The sequence below is a fragment of the Opisthocomus hoazin genome, chromosome 4 (genome assembly GCF_030867145.1).
Source record: "Opisthocomus hoazin isolate bOpiHoa1 chromosome 4, bOpiHoa1.hap1, whole genome shotgun sequence".
Classification (NCBI taxonomy): Eukaryota; Metazoa; Chordata; class Aves; order Opisthocomiformes; family Opisthocomidae; genus Opisthocomus; species Opisthocomus hoazin.
This window is the reverse complement of record NC_134417.1, coordinates 46,981,743-46,999,914: the sequence shown is the minus strand read 5'-3', so window position 1 is coordinate 46,999,914 and position 18,172 is coordinate 46,981,743. Positions and strand designations below refer to the sequence as shown.

At 46.8% G+C, this 18,172-nt stretch overlaps 2 protein-coding genes across 9 annotated transcripts in view; one reads left to right on the top strand and one right to left on the bottom strand.

Annotated features, from left to right (window-relative positions):
- Window positions 1-7,647, top strand: part of SH3BP5 (SH3 domain binding protein 5) — a 52,994-nt gene extending 45,347 nt beyond the window's left edge. Inside the window, exons 6-9 of one of the 2 annotated variants that reach the window (XM_075418910.1) lie at window positions 657-699; window positions 1,763-1,982; window positions 5,279-5,494; window positions 6,201-7,647. In XM_075418910.1, the coding sequence (XP_075275025.1) occupies window positions 657-699; window positions 1,763-1,982; window positions 5,279-5,494; window positions 6,201-6,382 (661 nt within the window). In that variant the 3' untranslated portion in view covers window positions 6,383-7,647. Of the gene's footprint in view, window positions 1-656; window positions 700-1,762; window positions 1,983-5,278; window positions 5,540-6,200 lie in introns of both variants that reach the window. The other variant, XM_075418909.1, reaches the window with a different exon arrangement.
- A 1,097-nt stretch (window positions 7,648-8,744) lies between these two features.
- Window positions 8,745-18,172, bottom strand: part of CAPN7 (calpain 7) — a 36,955-nt gene continuing 27,527 nt past the window's right edge. For 5 of the 7 annotated variants that reach the window (XM_075418905.1, XM_075418901.1, XM_075418908.1 and 2 more), the window contains 4 exons: window positions 17,974-18,036; window positions 14,291-14,421; window positions 12,980-13,072; window positions 8,745-12,898 (listed from right to left, as the gene is read on the bottom strand). In XM_075418905.1, coding sequence (XP_075275020.1) covers window positions 12,754-12,898; window positions 12,980-13,072; window positions 14,291-14,421; window positions 17,974-18,036 — 432 coding nt within the window. In that variant the 3' untranslated portion in view covers window positions 8,745-12,753. Of the gene's footprint in view, window positions 12,899-12,979; window positions 13,073-14,290; window positions 14,422-14,824; window positions 14,934-17,973; window positions 18,037-18,172 lie in introns of those variants that run through there. The other 2 variants (XR_012763734.1, XM_075418906.1) reach the window with 2 other exon arrangements.

Genomic DNA, 18,172 nt, shown 5'->3' with positions numbered 1-18,172 from the left:
TTGTACGGCACCTCTTGTGCCCCTGTCCTCCGGCAACCTTACAAGCAAGTTTTGTTGTGCATAGTGGGAAACAGACTGGGTGTGAGACTGTCCTCTGTGTCCAAGCAAACTGTTGGAGAGCCCTGCAGCGGGAGGGAAGTGCCTGGTGGGCTGCTGATGGGACGTGTTCTGCCCTTGCATGTGGTCCTCTGACCTCCCTTCATCCCCTCTCCTTTACTGAAACACCGAGCAACTGCCCTTCCCACTCCCACATCTGAACACGGGGAAGTGCAAGGTTTACCTTCTGGGAGGAGTTGCTGTGTGCTGTGGGCTCTGAAATGAGGCGGATCCGGAGAGCATGCCTATGCCTGAAGCTGGATGTTGCATTTAAATGTCTTGCAGAATCTAGGCCTGAAGGAATTACACTGTCAACTCTAAAACCTGGAATTTTACAATTTGAATTTAGGTCAAAAGACTCATGAGAAATAGGTATATTAGAGGGGAAGAGAGAGACATTGAGAGCACACGTAGGTGCTCTATGATCTAGGTAGCAGTCACTCGGGATTACAGTGAAACACAAAATAGCTGTGTTAGTGCTACGAAGGGAGCAACTCCCACTCCAGTACTCTGCATTCGCTCCCAGTGATTGTGAACAATTGTTCTTTGTTTTTCCACAGACCTTATTTTGAGCTCAAGGCAAAGTACTATGTCCAACTAGAGGTACGTATGTATTCAGATCCATCTGAAACTCTTTACTGCTTACGATAAATACTGAAAGTACATCTAAAGTGCTCTGACAACTGTGTTGCGTTTCTGTACAAAACCAATTCAATTCAAAACCTCTTGAGCAATTTGCTAAGCACATTTTAAAGATAAAAGACTGAGAGGCTTTGTTTCCTTCTGTGAAATGAGAGCGTTTGAACCCTGCTGCTTAGTGCCAGAACCGAACAAATACTGTTTGACAGTCTTGTAGTTTGTTTGTTTGGGGTTTTTTTCCCCCTATGTTTTATGCAGGAGACTGTTTGACTGTGCTTGGTGTGCTCTTTTCTGTTCACTGGCTGGGTCAATTAACAGAATAAGTAACCTGCTTGTAGTACTCCAACATCACACAGATGTGAATTTTGGATTTTGAGTTTGGCAGAGGTGGGATTTTGGGCTTGGCTGGGCCAGGTCTGCTTTTGGCATCTCTGCACTGAACTCTGCGTGGTGCACCGACGTCTGGCCAGCGCTTGGGCACAGCACGCGCCTCGCAGAGGGTGGTGGCCCCAGGGCGGGCATGGCAGTGGGGTTTGTGCCAGGGGATGCAGAAGCTGCTGTATTATAGCTTGTCAGGGCTTGAGGCTTGCCGCTTGCTGGTCTGCAGGTTTAGTGACCAAGAAGAGGTGGGTTTGGCACTCGGAGGAGAGTGAGGCTTAGCCCCTTTAGGGGGGCCATGCTGTGCCCTGCCCTTAGGGGTAGTTGTGGGATAAGCGGTGAGGTACTGTTGAGCGCTGCATCCCCATTAAGGAGAGATCCTGCATGTTAACGGGGGGACCCCAGCTCCCTGTGTAGTCGGGGGCTGTTACCACTCTCCAGAGGCAGTCCCGGCCCCTGGCTCCCGTGGTTTGCCGTGCCGCTGTCTCCTTCACGAGTGCCCCTGCTTGCGCTGGGGTGCTTTTGAATTGCAAACTCTCCCATCACCTAGATACCAGCCCTGGTTTATGCTAGCTTCCCTGTGCAGAGCCAAGTCACGTGGACGCGTAACGGAGTTGAAAGCACGTCTAATACCTGTCTTCCTTGTTAGCAACTGAAGAAAACAGTGGATGACCTGCAGGCAAAACTGGCCCTGGCAAAGGGAGAGTATAAGACCGCCTTGAAAAACCTGGAGATGATCTCAGATGAGATCCACGAGAGGAGACGGTCCGCTGCCATGGGGCCCCGAGGATGTGGCGTGGGTGCTGAAGGGAGCAATACCTCTGTGGAAGACCTGTCAGCAAGCAAACAGGAGTCGGACACCATCTCCAGTGAGTACAGAGTGCTGCCGTGCTTGGGAGTATCCTGTGGGCGTCGTAAGAAGTGTTGAGATGAAGGATGCTCTGCGTATCCTGCAGTTTGAAACTTGCTGGCTGTTGTGGGACTGTGGCTAACTTGTTAACGCTTCTTGTTGTTACAGGAGTTGGTTGTATTCTTTAACAGCCAGTTTTCGAGGGGAAGGGATAGGAGTTGAAGTGCATCAGCTGTTCCCTTAGCATCACTGTTGTTTTTTGTACAGTGCTGTATGAAAGGAACAAAATTAACGCGCTTCAAAGCACGCTTCTGATTTTTAAGGCAGCGGTGCTGCTGTCGGTGACTTGCCTGGGGCGGCGGCAGGCTGTGGCAGATTGTTCAGCCGGGTTGCTGAGGCGGCAGTGCCGTTTGGAAGCAGGTGGATCAAGTGCTTGTCTTGCAGCGCTGGGCCTGTGGCGGAGGGACTAAAGTTGCGGCTACAGTAGCGCAGAAAGGCGTGACGCTCGCACAGAAGGGGTGTAAGGATGAGCTCCTTTGCACTGCAGGATCTTTTGCCGGTGTGTGGTTTCAGCAGAGCATGTGTGCTGCGAGCAAGGGAAGCGAGGAAGCAGCAATGTGCTCACGCAGTGTGCTGAGAGGCTCTGTACGAGAGATGTCTCTCGTGGGTGGCGGCAGCAGCAACCACCGTGCAAGCTCCAAGCCGAGGTAACCTCTGCTCTCTGGTGGCTCGTGGGGACCTCGGGTTGCAAAGACTGGAACAGTCTGTTGTGTTTCGAGTTTGCCTTTGTCCTGGCACTGGGTGAAAGTGGGTACATGGACACTGCATGTGGCCTGCTTTTTCCTCTTTCGTGGTCGCTTTCTCCCCATCTTGGTGCAGAAAGTCCTTTTTTTCCTTCCCAGTCCCACAAATCCCAGTTTAATTTGTATTTCGGCTCCATTTCTGCGCGGGAAAGTCTAGGTTAGGATTGCAGGAGTTCATAATTACACAGCTGCAGTGCCCGAAGGCTGACTGTGCAGTTCCCTGGTAGAGGCTGGTGCGTACTGGCACCGAGGCCTCATAGGTCCGTCGTGCAGCTCAGCTGTGCCGCGGGAGATGGGAGGCAGCCCTGGGCTGCCCTCCGTCCTCTGCAGTGGCAGGACCCCCAGCCGGGACCTGAGCTGCCACAGCAAGCGAGCGGGGTGTGTGGGCCGGCTGACGCGGTGGGGTTTCAGTGTGGCTGCCAATCTGCTGCCACCCTGAAGTCCTGAGGTTGAGCTTTTCTGCATCAGGCAGGGATTGCCTCTTTGGGTACCCACAAGTCCCCCCTCCTTGCGCAGAAGGCCTCCCAAGAGTCTTAGGTGGAACTGCGTTGAGGGTTTTCTTGTACTGAAGGAGTTGTGGGACCTGGTACATAGCAGCAGAAGGAGCCAGGCAAGTTAACTCGGAGCAGTTGGTCGCTGGCCCTCGTGGTCGCTGTTGAGGCTGCCGGCAAGGACTGGCAGCACGGGCTCATCCCTCGCTCCGAATTGCGGAGTCTGACAGAGCTGGACGCACTCCAGGTCGCGTCTGGTGCCAGCGCAGAACTGGGTTACGACAGGGCAGGACCAGCAGCCTGCCAGACGTCATAACCAGAACAGCCTCGACAGGTTAAGCTCTCGTGCGTTGTAGCGTGTGTGAAGGGGGCTTTCCACCAAGGCCCTTTTGTGTCTTGATTTCTGTCTGCTGGAGTTGAGTAACACACCTCCTCATCAGCAAGAGTTTCTTGGCCCTAGCAGGTGCTCCTGTGTGTGATGGGAAGTTTGGATGGTCGTGAGCGAGCTACAGTTTAGGCTGGGCTTGTGTCTGGCTGACGTCAGTGCTTCTTGCCAAGCAGAGGACTCCTGTAATTGGAAACCTCTGTTTTGCCCAGCCTTTTTATTTGCTTTCACCCCCTGCAAAGTTATCTGTATTGCTCACCAAATATTGATAAAACACAGCAAGTGAGACCAAAGGCCACTCTGAAGTCTTGGATTTGACATCGTTAAAAACAACAAAACCCAAACCACAGCAAACTGTCTCTGAGCACAAAGTGCCCCGGAGGGAGCTCGGGAAGGTGGATAATGCTGTTGCCCATTTTATGTTTGAACCTTTTAGGCCAGTTGGTACAGTTCTGCAATCTGCAAACGCAGCAGAAAGAGGCCGAACATCTCTGCGATAACCATGGCGGTAGCTGCCTCTGCTGGCACCCTTTGTTTCTGACTGGTGCCCGTGAGCCCCAGGCTGCCGGTGTAGTAGAAGGACTGCTTTGAAAGTTCTCCTTTGAGCCATTTCGTTAGTGCTGCTGCTTTGCTCCTGCTGCTCTGCTGAGGCGGTTCTGAGCCTCTCTGACAATACCAGGAATCGCAAGGAGGCGTCGCTGGAGATAACCTCGGGTCACTGTAAATGCCTTGCTGTTCATGGGACTTCTTCAAACCTGTGTGATTCCAGCACACGCTTCTGTTGTGTAGAGGCTGATGCACGTAAAAAAACCTTCTGATCCCGGTGGGACTGCTTGTGTGCAGAAGTATTTGGTTCATAGGTCCCTATCCTGCAGTAAGCCAAGACTGAAAAACATTGAATTTTAGCAAAATCTACACCCCTGTGTTGCACAAAATGGGAACCTTCTTTAATGGATTCCTCCTCTTGTTGCTAACAAAGAGCCTGCAGCTTAATCTAGCCAGACAGTGTGGAGTTGGTTTGCTTTAATTAGAATGCAGATCTGAGCAGACGTGAGCAGGGAAAACAGTATATGTGGGTGGGGCTTTTTTTAATTTGGTGTTGCTTGGTGAGCCTCATCCAAAAAGAGATCTTGGGAGTTTGTGCTGGATTTTAACTGTGAAAGTGGGAAGATAAGGTGGAAGCAATCTGCCTTCTCATTAGTGCCATGAATAGCCAGGAGCCTGTGCTGGGATCAAGGTGCCGCTGGCTGAGGCGGGCGCAGGGGACTGGGCCCTGGCCTGAGTTACGTGCCGGAGCCAAGCGAACGAGGCCAGCTGGGCAGGGGGCAGCCAGAGCGGTAAAAAATCCAAGAGCATCTTGGCATGAGGAGCAGTAGCTGGTGTGGAGCTGGTCTGGCACGGCACGGCTGGCAGGTGTGTGCTGTTCCTCAGGGCAGAACCAGGCCTTTGTGACCCACGTATGAAATGCTGGGCTGAGGCTTTGCAGAGGGGGCAGAGCACGAGGAGAGGCAGCCCGTGGGAGAGCAGTGCGTGCGCGCAGAAGGTGCGGGCCTGAGGGGCTGCCGCTGCCCGGGAAGGTGCAGGAGCGGGAATATTATAACTGGATGCTAACTGGAATATTCTTTGAATGTTGCAGTGGCTTCGGAAGTGTTTGAGGATGACAACGGCAGCAGCTTTGTATCCGAAGAAGATTCAGAAACTCAGTCGGTGTCCAGCTTCAGCTCTGGTCCTACGAGTCCCTGTGAGGTGCCCGCTCAGTTTCCTCCCGCGACGCGACCTGGAAGCCTGGATCTGCCCAGCCCCGTGTCCCTCTCCGAGTTCGGGATGATCTTTCCCGTCCTCGGCCCCCGAAGTGAGTGCAGTGGGGCATCCTCCCCTGAGTGCGAAGCTGAAAGAGGTACGCACAGTTGGATACGCCCTGGGCCCGTGTTTTTCAGCTTTATAAAGGGAGCAGGAAAACCCTCTCAGCTCCCCTAGGCCTCTGGCAAGCTCACTGAGCCCTGGCCCGCCGCCTGGGGGAAGGCGGTTCTCGAAAGCCCTGCGTCCCAGAATTAACGATGACATCTAAAATGCTTTAATTATTCTGCTCCTGGCTGGGAAGGTCCCCCAGTTCTGTCTGAGTGGAGGGGCTCAAGGTTCCTCATGAAATAATTTAGCAGTGGGATTCTGATGGTATGTTTATTTTAAGGAAAATCTGAGTTTAATGTTTTTAAAATTACTATCCTGCTTGCTGAAAGTCCTGTTTTCTGGAGGGGGGGAAGAAAAAAAGAAATAACGTGCCAAAAGGAACCTTTTGCAGACTCTGCCAGCCCTTGCTGACCAATTCAGACTAGAGGATTACCACCACTTTTGTGTTCTCCAACCTAAGGCCGTTACGCTGCATTGTGCTGATGGGGTGCGCCAGACGAGCGCAGCTTCGGTTTCGTTGGAGCACCTTGCTCGTGCTCCTGTGTTTTTTTGTGCGCTTTGGCAAAGGAAGCTGCAGTGGCACCTGCCTGAAGCTTCAAGCTGCAGAATGAAATCTGGGTTTAACATCTAGTTTAATCCTTTCTTTGCAGGGGATAGGGCAGAAGGGGCTGAGAACAAGACAAGCGACAGAGCGAACAAGAATAGGAGCAGCAACAGGAGCGGCTCCACGGAGGGGCTGGCTTTGGATAACCGAATGAAGCAGCTCTCCCTGCAGTGCATGAAAATCAAAGAGGGAATATGCGCAGGCAGAAAAGCTGCCCAGATTGGCTGAGTCCTCCTCGTGCCCTGTCCTGATTAATGGGAGTATAAATATTTATACATGAACTTCTAAGTGTTTGAAGAACATTGTGCCAACAATATATGCCAAATCGTAAGCGTTTACTCTGAGAATTTAAAACTGCACTAAGAAGTCTAATTGATGCGGAGGGAAGTTTTTATTTGTAAATCCTTTGTAGGCCAGACAAGTTATCAAACGTTTAAGCTGTGCTCATATTTCACAGACTGTAAATTGTTTTGTAGCAGCCTGGCTGAAGCAATAACTAGTAATGTTCCCGTGTAAATTCATGCCAGTAGGGGGTCTGAAATTCAAGCCAGACGTTTGCAGAGCGCAGTTTGGCTTCGGTTTTGTAGAATGAAATGCTCTTTAGATACAGTGGATCTCTCGAGTATAAGTGGCATATTCTTTAAACATCTGTATTTGTCTGTATTATGCTGAAACTGTAGAAATATTTTGTATACGGGAAAGCTGTTGCATGTGTGGGGTCTAAAAGCCTTCACTCTTCCCTTGGTGCTCACAGAAAGGACGAAGACGGGTCACGCCTGTAAAAACTGGTGTTGAGAGACAGATGGCGAGGGGATGGTCACGCTCAGCGGTGGTAGGCCCTTCCTAGACACCTTCCCGGGTCTGGCTTGGACTCTGAGGGCGATTCCAGTGACCAAAAAGAGTTGACTGGCCCTTTGCCCTTCCCCTCCCCTGAGAAGTGAAGTATTATTTTTCAGCACTTTAAGTGGGTTTGGTTTTTTGCCCGAAAATGGGGGTCATAGATGTGTTCAGGAAAGTTACAATAAGGGATTCGTCCCTAAAATATGCATGAAGAAAAGGAATTGCCAGTGTAGATTGACAATGTGTTCTTAAGCTTCTCTGTAGGTTGTACTGTGTGGGGTTTTATAACTGTTACAGGGACTTGGGATTTTAGTATGCCCTAGAGAAAGTGTTCAATAAAACTAGAAAGGGCATGGGCATGTTTTGCCAGCAGCTGTTAGGCAGTAGTAGTGTCTGGTAATTATGCTAATAAGTGGTAGTAAAAATCCTAGGACTCTTCAGTTTTGGTGGCTAAGCATTTCTGAAAGCACCATTTTATCTAAGATGTCAGTTTATATCGTTAATTTGACGGGAATTTTAGTATTGCCCGAAGTATTTTCTATTCTATGTTTTTGCAGTCCTGTTGTATTTTGTCCCTGCCACAGCCTGTGTACGTATTCTCAAAGTTAATGTAAAATTCTTCACACTACAGTAAACATTTGTTTTCCACGTTTCGAGTCTGTGCAAGCGAAGTGTATCTCAAGTACTGAGAACCGAATCTTCTTCCGCAGCAGATTTAGTCTTTAAATAGCCACTTCCAGTCACAGACTGCAGCCCGCTGTTGCTCTGTGGTACTGGAAGCCTTCGCAGTGTGTGGACAACTGTTACCTCCTTCCAGCTTCCTGAATCCCTGCATCCCTCATTCTTCACTTCTTGTCCTGAATTGTGTGAGACCAGAGCTGTAGTGAAGTTTTCAAAAATCCCGTGGAATGCCGAAAAGAGGAAGGTCTTCTGTTAGATAACACCTCTGTACTTACCGCTGCCAAAATTTGCTGTAACACCATCAGGAATTGGAGGTAAAAAAACCCCGTTTTCATAAAAATTAGATTCAACACACTATAGCTTTTAAGCTGTAATAGCTTTAAATAGATATACAAGACCCGAAGGCTGAATCCTTCCACTGGTAGCATTTCCCAGCCCAGTAAATGCTTAGGACAAGAAGTTGGTGGTTCCGTCTCCTGGCGTGGCCAACAGCTGGGGAGAAGCTGGGACAGTATAAACTAGGAAAAGTAGCACAGAAGTGCCACATTGTATTAAATGTTTTTACTTCACTTTTGTAGTTAAGCTATTGTCTGTGCTGCATACAGTTTGAAAAATGAGCAGAGGTATTTGTGGTTAAGTATCTTATTTTTGCAGACGTGCCAGTCAACCCCATTACACTTCCCTGGTTTGTTTGGGGTGCGTGGAGGGTGGGTTTGTTCTTTTTTTCATCCCTCTTGCTATCAGATTTCCTCTCATCTTGCCAGTTCTGACTGGAAGCCCGAACTCCCTGCACCTGGGCAATGAATTAATTTTATGTTCAGCAGGATATAAAAACAGTCATGTGCGCTGCCTTGTGTATGCCCTGATTGGGTTCAGCTCCCAGCAGGGTGAGCCCACTGGTCAGGAAGTACAGAAGGGTGCGGAACCCACCATACCCTTACTTTTATACCACCCTTGGGCAAGATTTGTTTAAAGATCTTGCTGTAGCCTTCTTCCTTTGGCGACCCCCAGACTTGGCAGGTAAATCACCCTTCAAACAAACGTGCAAGCAACCAGGCAGGACTGCGTGTCTAATAAATTAATGGAAAACTCATTTTATTTTCAACTTCATAAAAGCCATCGTTACAAATGTGACCAACTTAAATGAACGTACATTGCTATGGAGTACACGTAAATGAACGAGCTTTCTCCAATTACTTTTCTGTTGGAGCTCTTTCTGCATTCTGGAGTGCAGCATGACGGTGGCTGCCCTCACAGGTATAAAAATAAGCCTCTGGTGTATCAAAGTACATGTGATCACTTCGGCTGCCCTGAAGTGAGACTGTATAAAGCGAATGCTAACCCTAGGAATTCTACTTCTCTTTGGTATTATCAAACAATATAAATGCCCTTTTTGACTAAGTGATGGAAGTTACAAGTACACAAGTTAATTGTAAATGGCTGGCTGTTCGAACACCGCAGAGATTGCGTGGCCAAGTGCATAATCACTGTACAAAACAGTTACGTGAACCTTGCGTCAGGAAACGAGGACTGAAGCTCAGCCTCATGGGGCAGAAGGGATCAAAGCTCCTCACCCATGTACTACTGCTCACTGAGTCTTTGAGAACTGACATCAGATTAACCAAGGACTAACCTGTGTCTGCCTAGCAAAACAAAGTGGGCCATGTGGGTGTCAGGGTGGGGTGTAAACAGCAGCATTATGGGGTCTTGGATGGAGCTTTAAGGCAGGATTTAAAAAAAATACAAAAGGCTTTGCAGTGCATAAGGAGAATGTCAGAAGTTCTGAAGAGGCTATCTCCAGTTATCCCTCTGCACCCCTGATGGAGAATTGAAAACAATTTGTTAGTAATAATGTCTTCCCTTAGTGAATCAAAGAAAGTGTAAATCCTCTTGAAGCCCCCTGGACAGCATCTGGCTTTCATTTTGTCCATTACCGCCCTCGTGCTGTGGCTTGGGCAGTAGTTCAGAACTGCACGGTGTGTGACAACCAGTGGAGGAGGGCAGGATGCCTGTTAGTATATTTTATGGGGCTTTGTATTTTAATGTTTAAAAGCTGGAATTGCACGTTTAGAAGCAGAGAAGACTTAATGGTCGAGGTGCATGACTGTCTTGGAGGTAAAATAACACAACCGCTGTACCTTTCTTACAGTCTGAGCTGGTGTGCAGCTATTTCAGTTTTTGCATATGCTGGCCTTATTTCTTCCTAAAAGTCTTGCTGCGTAACACTTCCATGCTTACACCAGCATCCAATATTCTCTGTCATATGCATCAAAAAATGCTAAACAGTATAGGGGAAAGAAAAGCTTAATCTAGATACTGGCCTGAAGCTGTGTTAAAATAAAAGGATCAGTTCACTTTCCAATACTTTTTCCAGATTTATTTGTGGAAAAAATATAGAAGTATGTATTTCACAGAAAATAACAAAGCAAATCATAAGTACTTACAGGAACATTTTTTTTCTAAGTAAAAAGGGCAGGAAAACTTTGTTGTTAATTTGCCACAACCAGAATCTGTAGACCAGCATTTATAAGAATATTTTATATTTCCTTTTAAACACTCACCCTGAGTGTTCCACTCTGTATCTGAGGGGAAATGGACAGTGATGGTATTCTGGCAGCCTGTGCAGGTGCAGTATTTGAATAGGACTTGGGTTGTAAAGGATCCTGATACTAAGCCTAACTCCCGTTCATTTACGGGGAGAACCCAGTCCCCTGCGTGTACTGTTGGTGGAAATGTTAGTGTATCCTGCTGGGGACAGGATCCTTGTCTGGCATTAAGAAAGTGAGCATGTTCCTTGCTTTTAGTTTAGCACAGTACGGAAGCTGAGCCTCAGGAGTGTTTCATCCAGCATAAGCTTTGGCACGAGTTTGTGCTTGGGGGAAGGAAAAGAAAAAGAAAGAAAGAAACACCCCTTCGTGCAGGGTAGAAACCAACTACAGAAGAACAACAACAGATTTTACCGCAGGCAAGTCTACCAGCTTGATCTCCGACAGCAGAGGATGTGCAAGAACTTAGTACTGCAAGCTGGCAGGTCTGGCATCTGCCTTTTGTACTGTCAAAAATACGCTGAGTTCCTACCTATCTCTAACTTCCTAGGTGATAAAATATATGCAGGACTCCATTGCCACTCTGGTTTAGACCAAGGTAAAACCATAACACAAAAAACTTAACACAAGTTTGTACGGAAAATGTGAGCTGAATGAAGTTTTCATTTTGCAGGGATGAAAGTCTTTGGCACATACTCCAAGTCAAGGATAACCACAAAGAACCTAATCTGGTTTTTGCTTGTGCCCATGCAGCTCCCTCTGTAGATTTGTTGCAATAACCGTCAGAAGCTTCCCTGCAAAAGAAGGTAACCCTCACTGTGACAAGTTTGTCACAAATGCCCTAGCCCAGATGCTGCGAGAGAACTGCCATCAGGAAGGCACGTGTTTTTTTCAGAGGCGTGTGTTTGCAGGGCCCTTTGAGAGGCAGACATTTGTTAAGCAGCTGTCTGATGAAGGAAATGAAACAAAAGGATCTTGTACTTTCTGGCAAGGGCTAACAGGAGACTTCTGTGGGACTAGTTTTAGCCCATCGATACTCCTGGTGCTCCTGTAGCATGTGTGCTCAGTTTCCCAATGACCAAAGGGCACCTGTGCTCTAAAGTAAGATTTAAATGCTACCTTTTTGCTTGGAAAATTGCGAAACCAAACATGAACAGTAAAGAACTTCCTATGGCTGTTTTAAAAGCCATCCTCTGTCCCAGCTGTCAAATATAGTGGAATTTTAAGGCTGCCATTTGTAAAAAGACAAAAAAAAAAAAAAAAGGTATTTTAGGATCTGTGAGGCAGTTAGTTTCTAAATTGAAAAATCTGGTTATCTTTAATCCTCTTCAAATACAATCTATATAGATATGCTAGGGGAAGAGCACAGATAGGCATCTAAAAAATCTGCCACCTCCACTCTTTTCTTAAGAACTTTGCCCCTACTCCTACTGATGGGACTGGCCAGGGGCTCAATTCATTCACTGGTTTCAACCTAAACGGTACCTTCTAAAAGCTGTTCTGTGTAACAGGGTTCAGCAAGTGCATTTCTTGCAGCTGTGGTTTATTAGGGGAAGAGGTTTAAATCAGCCTCCCCCTACAAGCTGAGTACTCATGAATAATGTCAAGGGCAAAACATTTCTTTGCTGGGGTGCTGATGGTAGGTAGTTCCCCCCAGCGACTGAGACCACCTCAGCAGACACTGTGCACCCTGAGATGAAAACCTCTCCCACCTGCTCAATGAAGGGCATGCTGCACTGTCTGTATGCTCCTGCTGGCTGAGCCTCCTGATTTTCCTGCTGATCTGGATCAAGCTAGGTCTTGCAGCTTGCAGGAAGAAAGCCATAGAGTGCCTTGTGCTGTAATATTATGTATAAAGTAATACAGATACGCTACAACAGCTCTCAAAGTACACGTAACATGAGTGAAGCCATTGCCTTTCTTTTAGAAATAGCTAAAGCAGTAATCTTCCTTTTCCTTTACTCCTATATACATATTCTAGATAAGCTGAGCATGTTAGTCTAGAATACTATGTGCTCAGCAGTAGTAAATTTACATTTAGATGTGAGAACTAGTTCAATGCGGAAAACATTCAAGATAGCAGCACAAATATGTAGTAAAAGCTGTTTGGTCCTGAGACTGAAAAAGCAGAATACACAAGAATATTTTTTCTTACATGTTTACTTTTAAGAATAATCTCTTAAACCCATATACCCTGTATCTTGGGAGAAGTTCAATGTTAGTTTTTCTCTTAACTCATTAGATTTTGATTTAAAGTGTGGGAAAAATTACAATAAATTGAGTTCTGCCCATTCATTTGAATACAAGCATTTTAGCCTGTTGAATAGTGCTCGCTCTGATACCATAGCAGCAAAAACCACAGCTGACACTCTACCACAGCTAACTGGCCAACTGGTGATTCCATGCTCTCGGCTATAACTTAGAATGCAATTTTCTTTTATGCATAGGTGTAGTAAGGGTTATTCACCTGTTCTCAGGCTGTGGGACAGATCAGAGCCACCTCCTTAAAGGGTAATGCACAGTTCTGTCTCCTCACTGCAGCTGTGATACCTTAAGAGGAGTAGTACTGTTAAAATCTAAGAAAAAAGGACCCTCTTGTTGAGGCAGGAATGTGGTGGGGATAATGTTGTAAACTCCAGCAAATATATTCTCCACTTCCAAGTAGCAAAATCCACACCTATGATAAAAGAAACCTCCTGTTAGAACTGGGATCTGAAGTAGGTTTCAAACCTGTAAGACTTCATGAAGCGAGTACTACCTGTAGTCACCGCTGCTCTTCTTCTGGAAGCCATGGGAACCAGGATCTCCTACTGTTGAGACTGTGATGAGTTCGAAACCAACGCTATACTGCCTGCAGGTGACATGACAGACTGTTACTGTAGTTATTTGGGTCATCAGGATTACCGTGAAGAGGGCTGTTTATTAATAACCTACACAGTATAACTGGAAGACTTCTAAAAATTTTGTCACATTTGTGACAAAAATATTGAGTCAAAGTTACCATGACGTGAACGTAGAATTCGGAGGAAGATGGAACACAATTCAGACTATATGGAAAAGGCCTGCTAGAAGTCTGCCTCCGCATTTAAGCGGACTCCAAACAGTTAAACTTGTGCTGACATAATTCTCTGCCACATGGCACAGATCCTGGGGTATGATCTGATCGCTGTCAGAGGAATCGATGTCAGTGATCTCAGCAGAATTTCTCGTGTTGCACTATAACTCGGGACAGTTTGTCTACTACCTGTTAACATGTGACAGGCACCACTGCCCCTGTCACTCAAACTACCCAAACACGATCTGCAAGTGCAGGGAAAAATGCATACAAAAACCCTCTCAAGGAAGGGAACAGTAGAGCCGCACCTTTGTGCTCATCCTCACTTCCTGAGAGCAGGCGCTTGCTCAAAGGGAGGAGGATGGGTGAAGAAGCGCTGCCACTTTGTGGGGCCTGCAGTACAGCTTTGCAAGAGATAAACACTTGACTGCATGGCAGGAGGTGCTGCTATTTAGAAGCGCTGTATACTGGTATTTTGAGGTAGGTCATGAATTTTGCCAAGTGAATTTGGCCTGTGTAGGCCTAGTCTGTATGGCACCAACATCCAGTACTTCTCCTGGCCTGCTAGTGGCAGACTAAATGCACTTTCAGAGTGGAAGCTACTGCATAGGCGATTATTTGAGAACCTGTAAGGGTTTAGTATCCTGCATACTAGCTCTACTACAAAAGAAAAGGAATTATGATCATAATTAGTTTTAAGAGGAAGGAAAAGTCCTTTGTACCTTCTTCCCTTCTGTGCAAGGCTTAGCTTTGCTCAGACCCCGAAACTGAAGAGAAAGAGGGCTCCTACTTTCCTTGTAGGTCAAGGATTTCCTCAGTAGCAAACATGGGGGTTTAAATCCCTATCGATGGTGAAGTCAGAAACATCAACAGTGCCAGATCTAAGCCACCTCCCATACCTTCCCCCTCTTCTGGATTTTCAGGGAGCTTCCCACCCCCCCCAGAGGATACCGACAAGCTTTATCTTTAGCGTGCAATACTCGCGCCGTGTTGCTGCACTTATTCTCCACAAACCTTGGGCCCCGTAGTTCAATTAGTAATGGCCCATTCTTGTCCAACTGGAATTGATAAATGGGGTTATTTTTATAGGTGTCTCTGAAATTTCCACATCCTCCAGCGCTGTGACCTTTCCACTGTCCATTAACCTGAAAGAAGTCAAAGTACAGAAAATACTTTATATCCTGAGGATTTTTATTGCTTATTTATACACACAAACAAGACTAGAGGTTCCGGTCACTGACTTCAGAAATTTTCCCTAATTTTTAAAGCGCAAATGAAAGACTGTGTTAAGTATTCAGAAAGTTTCACTGCAGTCCTCCACCCACCGCAATCAAAGCCACAGATCATTTACAAGTGTACTGTATTTTTCAGCTTCTATTAAATAAGTACGGAGTGACTGTTTCTGACTATGACAAACTGCATCTAACAAAGGCTCTATATTCTCATCTATCCCATGACTACCAGAGTATGTAGGTTATTTTTTTTGCTCAGACACTCCTCTGTTGCGCTGAATGAGAAGCCACAGCAGTACGGGAATCACAGCGCTACCCATGTTGTGTAACCGTTGCCTTTGAAATCGCTGCCTCCAGCACTGTCCGTTCACCTCTCGGCACTCAGAGCCAGCATTACAGGGACAAGGTATCTGTAAGGACAGATTCTGCAAGGACAAAGACATGCAAGAGGAAAAACGCTGCTCAGACTTTGAGAGACAGGCCATCTGTTTGCAAGTTCCTCCTGCTAGTCGTTAAACTGAAAGGTTAGACTTGTAAGACATGCCAGGCATTCACACAGATTTATCGCTGAGATTAATTTCTCCTGTTACTTCCCTCCCCTTTCTGTCAAATCAGCAAGAAGGAATGTTTTTTTCCTTACGATTTAATTTCTTTACTCGGTGTCCAAAAACTTCAAACATGGCAAGTTTGGAAGCAAGGGGGATTTCTGCCCCCGCCATACTACTACCCAGGAACCTAGAATTGCTGCGTGCCATGAGCTTTCCAGGCATTTTCCACCTCCACTGCACTTAGTTCCAGGAATCCCTCCAGGCCCTGGCAAGCTCCAGAGGTGAGCACTCAACTGTAGTCTAAGGCATCTCACAGAACTTCCTTTTACTGGTGAACTGCGAATTAGCTACCTGCTTGTTTTTAAGTGTGATGGCTGCCAAGCAAGCACAAAATAAGCATTAAGCACAGGCAACCAGCTTTTTGTATTTCATCAAAGACAGAGCTGGCCTTGGGTAGAACATGCCTTTTATTTGAATGCTAGGCAGACATCTTCAAATAATTAACAGAAGGTTTCCACACACTTCATTTTCTTTTGAAACATAATACAACATCAAACAGACGTCCTGCCTCAAACACGCTGGTCACCTTCAATGAGTTTTTGACCTCTCAAGGCATTCCCCCAAACTAAGCCCAGTTTTTAAGAGCTAAAAAGGACAATAGTTTCTGGAAGAACTAAGCAAATCATCTTGCTGTTCACAGGAATCTCTCTAGCCACTTACCGTTCGTTCCCAAGAACGGGCTAGCTTCGAGGGGCTGCTGCAGAAATAACAGCTGGTACAAAACACTGTCTGACATCAAGAGCCTAGCTGTAAGCCAACATGTCCCCCTGACCACACAACGTACTGTAATCCTGACCAGACAAAGTAGTGTAATCCCTGGTTTCAGGAATGAGTGTCCTATAAAGTGAACTTATCATAGAATTATTAAAGTTGGAAAAGACCTCTAAGATTGTCAAGTCCAACCATCAACCCAACACCACCACTCCTACTAAGCCACGTCCCAAAGTGCCACATCTACACATTTTTTGAACACGTCCAGGGACGGGGACTCCACCACCTCCTTGGGCAGCCTGTTCCAATGCCTGTCCACTCTCTCAGTAAAGAAACTTTTCTTAACATCTGATCTAAACCTCCCCTGACACAACTTGAGGCCATTGCCTCTCGTCCTATCGCTAGTTACCTGGGAGAAGAGACCAACACCTGCCTCACTACACCCTCCTTTCAGGTAGTTGTAGAGACCAGTAAGGTCCCCCCTTAGCCTCCTCTTCTCCAGATTAAACAACCCCAGCTCCCTCAGCTGCTCCTTATGAGACTTGTTCTCCAGACCCCTCACCAGCCTCGTTGCCCTTCTCTGGACATGCTCCAGCACCTCAATGTCCTGCTTGTAGTGAGGGGCCCAAAACTGAACACAGTGCTCCAGGTGCGGCCTCACCAGTGCCGAGTACAGGGGCACCATCACCTCCCTACTCCTGCTGGCCACACCATTCCTGATACAAGCCAGGATGCCATTGGCCTTCTTGGCCACCTGGGCACACTGCTGGCTCATGTTCAGCCGGCTGTCGACCAACACCCCAAGGTCCAAGGTCGACCAACACCCCCAAGTTTCCACTGGGCAGCTTTCCAGCTGCTCCTCCCCAAGCCTGTAGCGTTGCACGGGGTTGCTGTGACCCAAGTGCAGGACCCGGCACTTGGCCTTATTGAAGCTCATACGATTGGCCCCAGCCCATCGATCCAGCCTGTCCAGATCCCTCTGCAGAGCCTTCCTACCCTCGATCAGATCGACACTCCTGCCCACTTGTTCCACTGTGGCTCAAACTAGCCTTGTTTCTCCCTTCCCGACAGAGGTTACTGTTTGGACAGAAGACTTCTGCCTATAGTAGGATTCCACAGGGAATGCATGGTAGGTACCGAGATTAAAGTTAACAGCTGCTGGCTTATTCTTTCTCGAGGATAAAATTGTTGGTACATGAAAATACATGCAAGTTGCTTTATCCTGTGATCTCTTGGCTATATTTATACTTCAGCTGAAGGTATAACTGCAGCTCATGTTGACAGCTGAAATGAGAACAGCAGCTGGCCCCAAAACTGCCTGGGCTTCCGAGTTAACTTCAATCAAGGTTTTTTGCTCTTGCCCCTGCTGCTGTACTCTCAGGGAGCATTTCTACATGAAATGCACCACGGGTATATTGCCTTGATCCGGTTCGGCAGTGTGAGTGCTCATCCCAGTGATCACAGACTTTTGAGACGTTTTAGCAAAATATAGGAACAACAACATATTATGATACTGCCCTCCGAAGTCCGTTTGTCACAGTCTTGCTACTGGCGCCTTTGGTTTGCCACTGCTGATTTTGTTCCATCATGCCAAGATTTTTTCTAAGAAAATCATGCAATTCTCTCACGGGGAAAATGAGCAACGCTTTTGCAGGGTTTCTGCTCTGCAATAGCACCAGCACAATTTGAGGTCTACAGAGTAACTGGGGTACAGGTTGTTATTCTATGGGCCAATCTGTTCTACAAAGGCTTTGCAGCGCGTCTGCAGTGGCACAGCTGTAACACCACGCTCTGCGACCAAGGTGGAGCTCACACACCAAACGCCAGCGACAGTTAAGTCGCCATCCGTACAGAGTGGTGCGAACAGCGTGAGCCAGCCCAAGGACTTTTATGTCCATATGGATTATGCTAATACTGCAGCTAATTGTTTGACAAATCACACATAACTTGAGTACAGGATTGGTCTTGTGCTAATGATGCTTAGATTAAGCTTTAGTTAAGAAGTTTCATTTGTTAAAAGACAGCATAACTTGGCATTTTTGAGCAGTAGTATAAAAATACATTTTTAAACCTTGTACATTTCAAATACAGAAAAGCTAAGCTAGAATTATTATCCACTGAGCCATAAAAGAAAGTATTTCCTTACCCGTTTGGAAATGGTGTAAGGTGTAGGAATCTTGGAAAAGGTGAACTTGCACAAGGAATACACCTGTGTCACAAAAGAAGCAGCTGGTCACAGATTCATCTTGCACTTTTCATATGAAACCATGACACGTTATAAAAAGCAGAATTGCCTACATATCATTTTAGATACTCGTTAACTACGTGCCCATATTACTTATCAG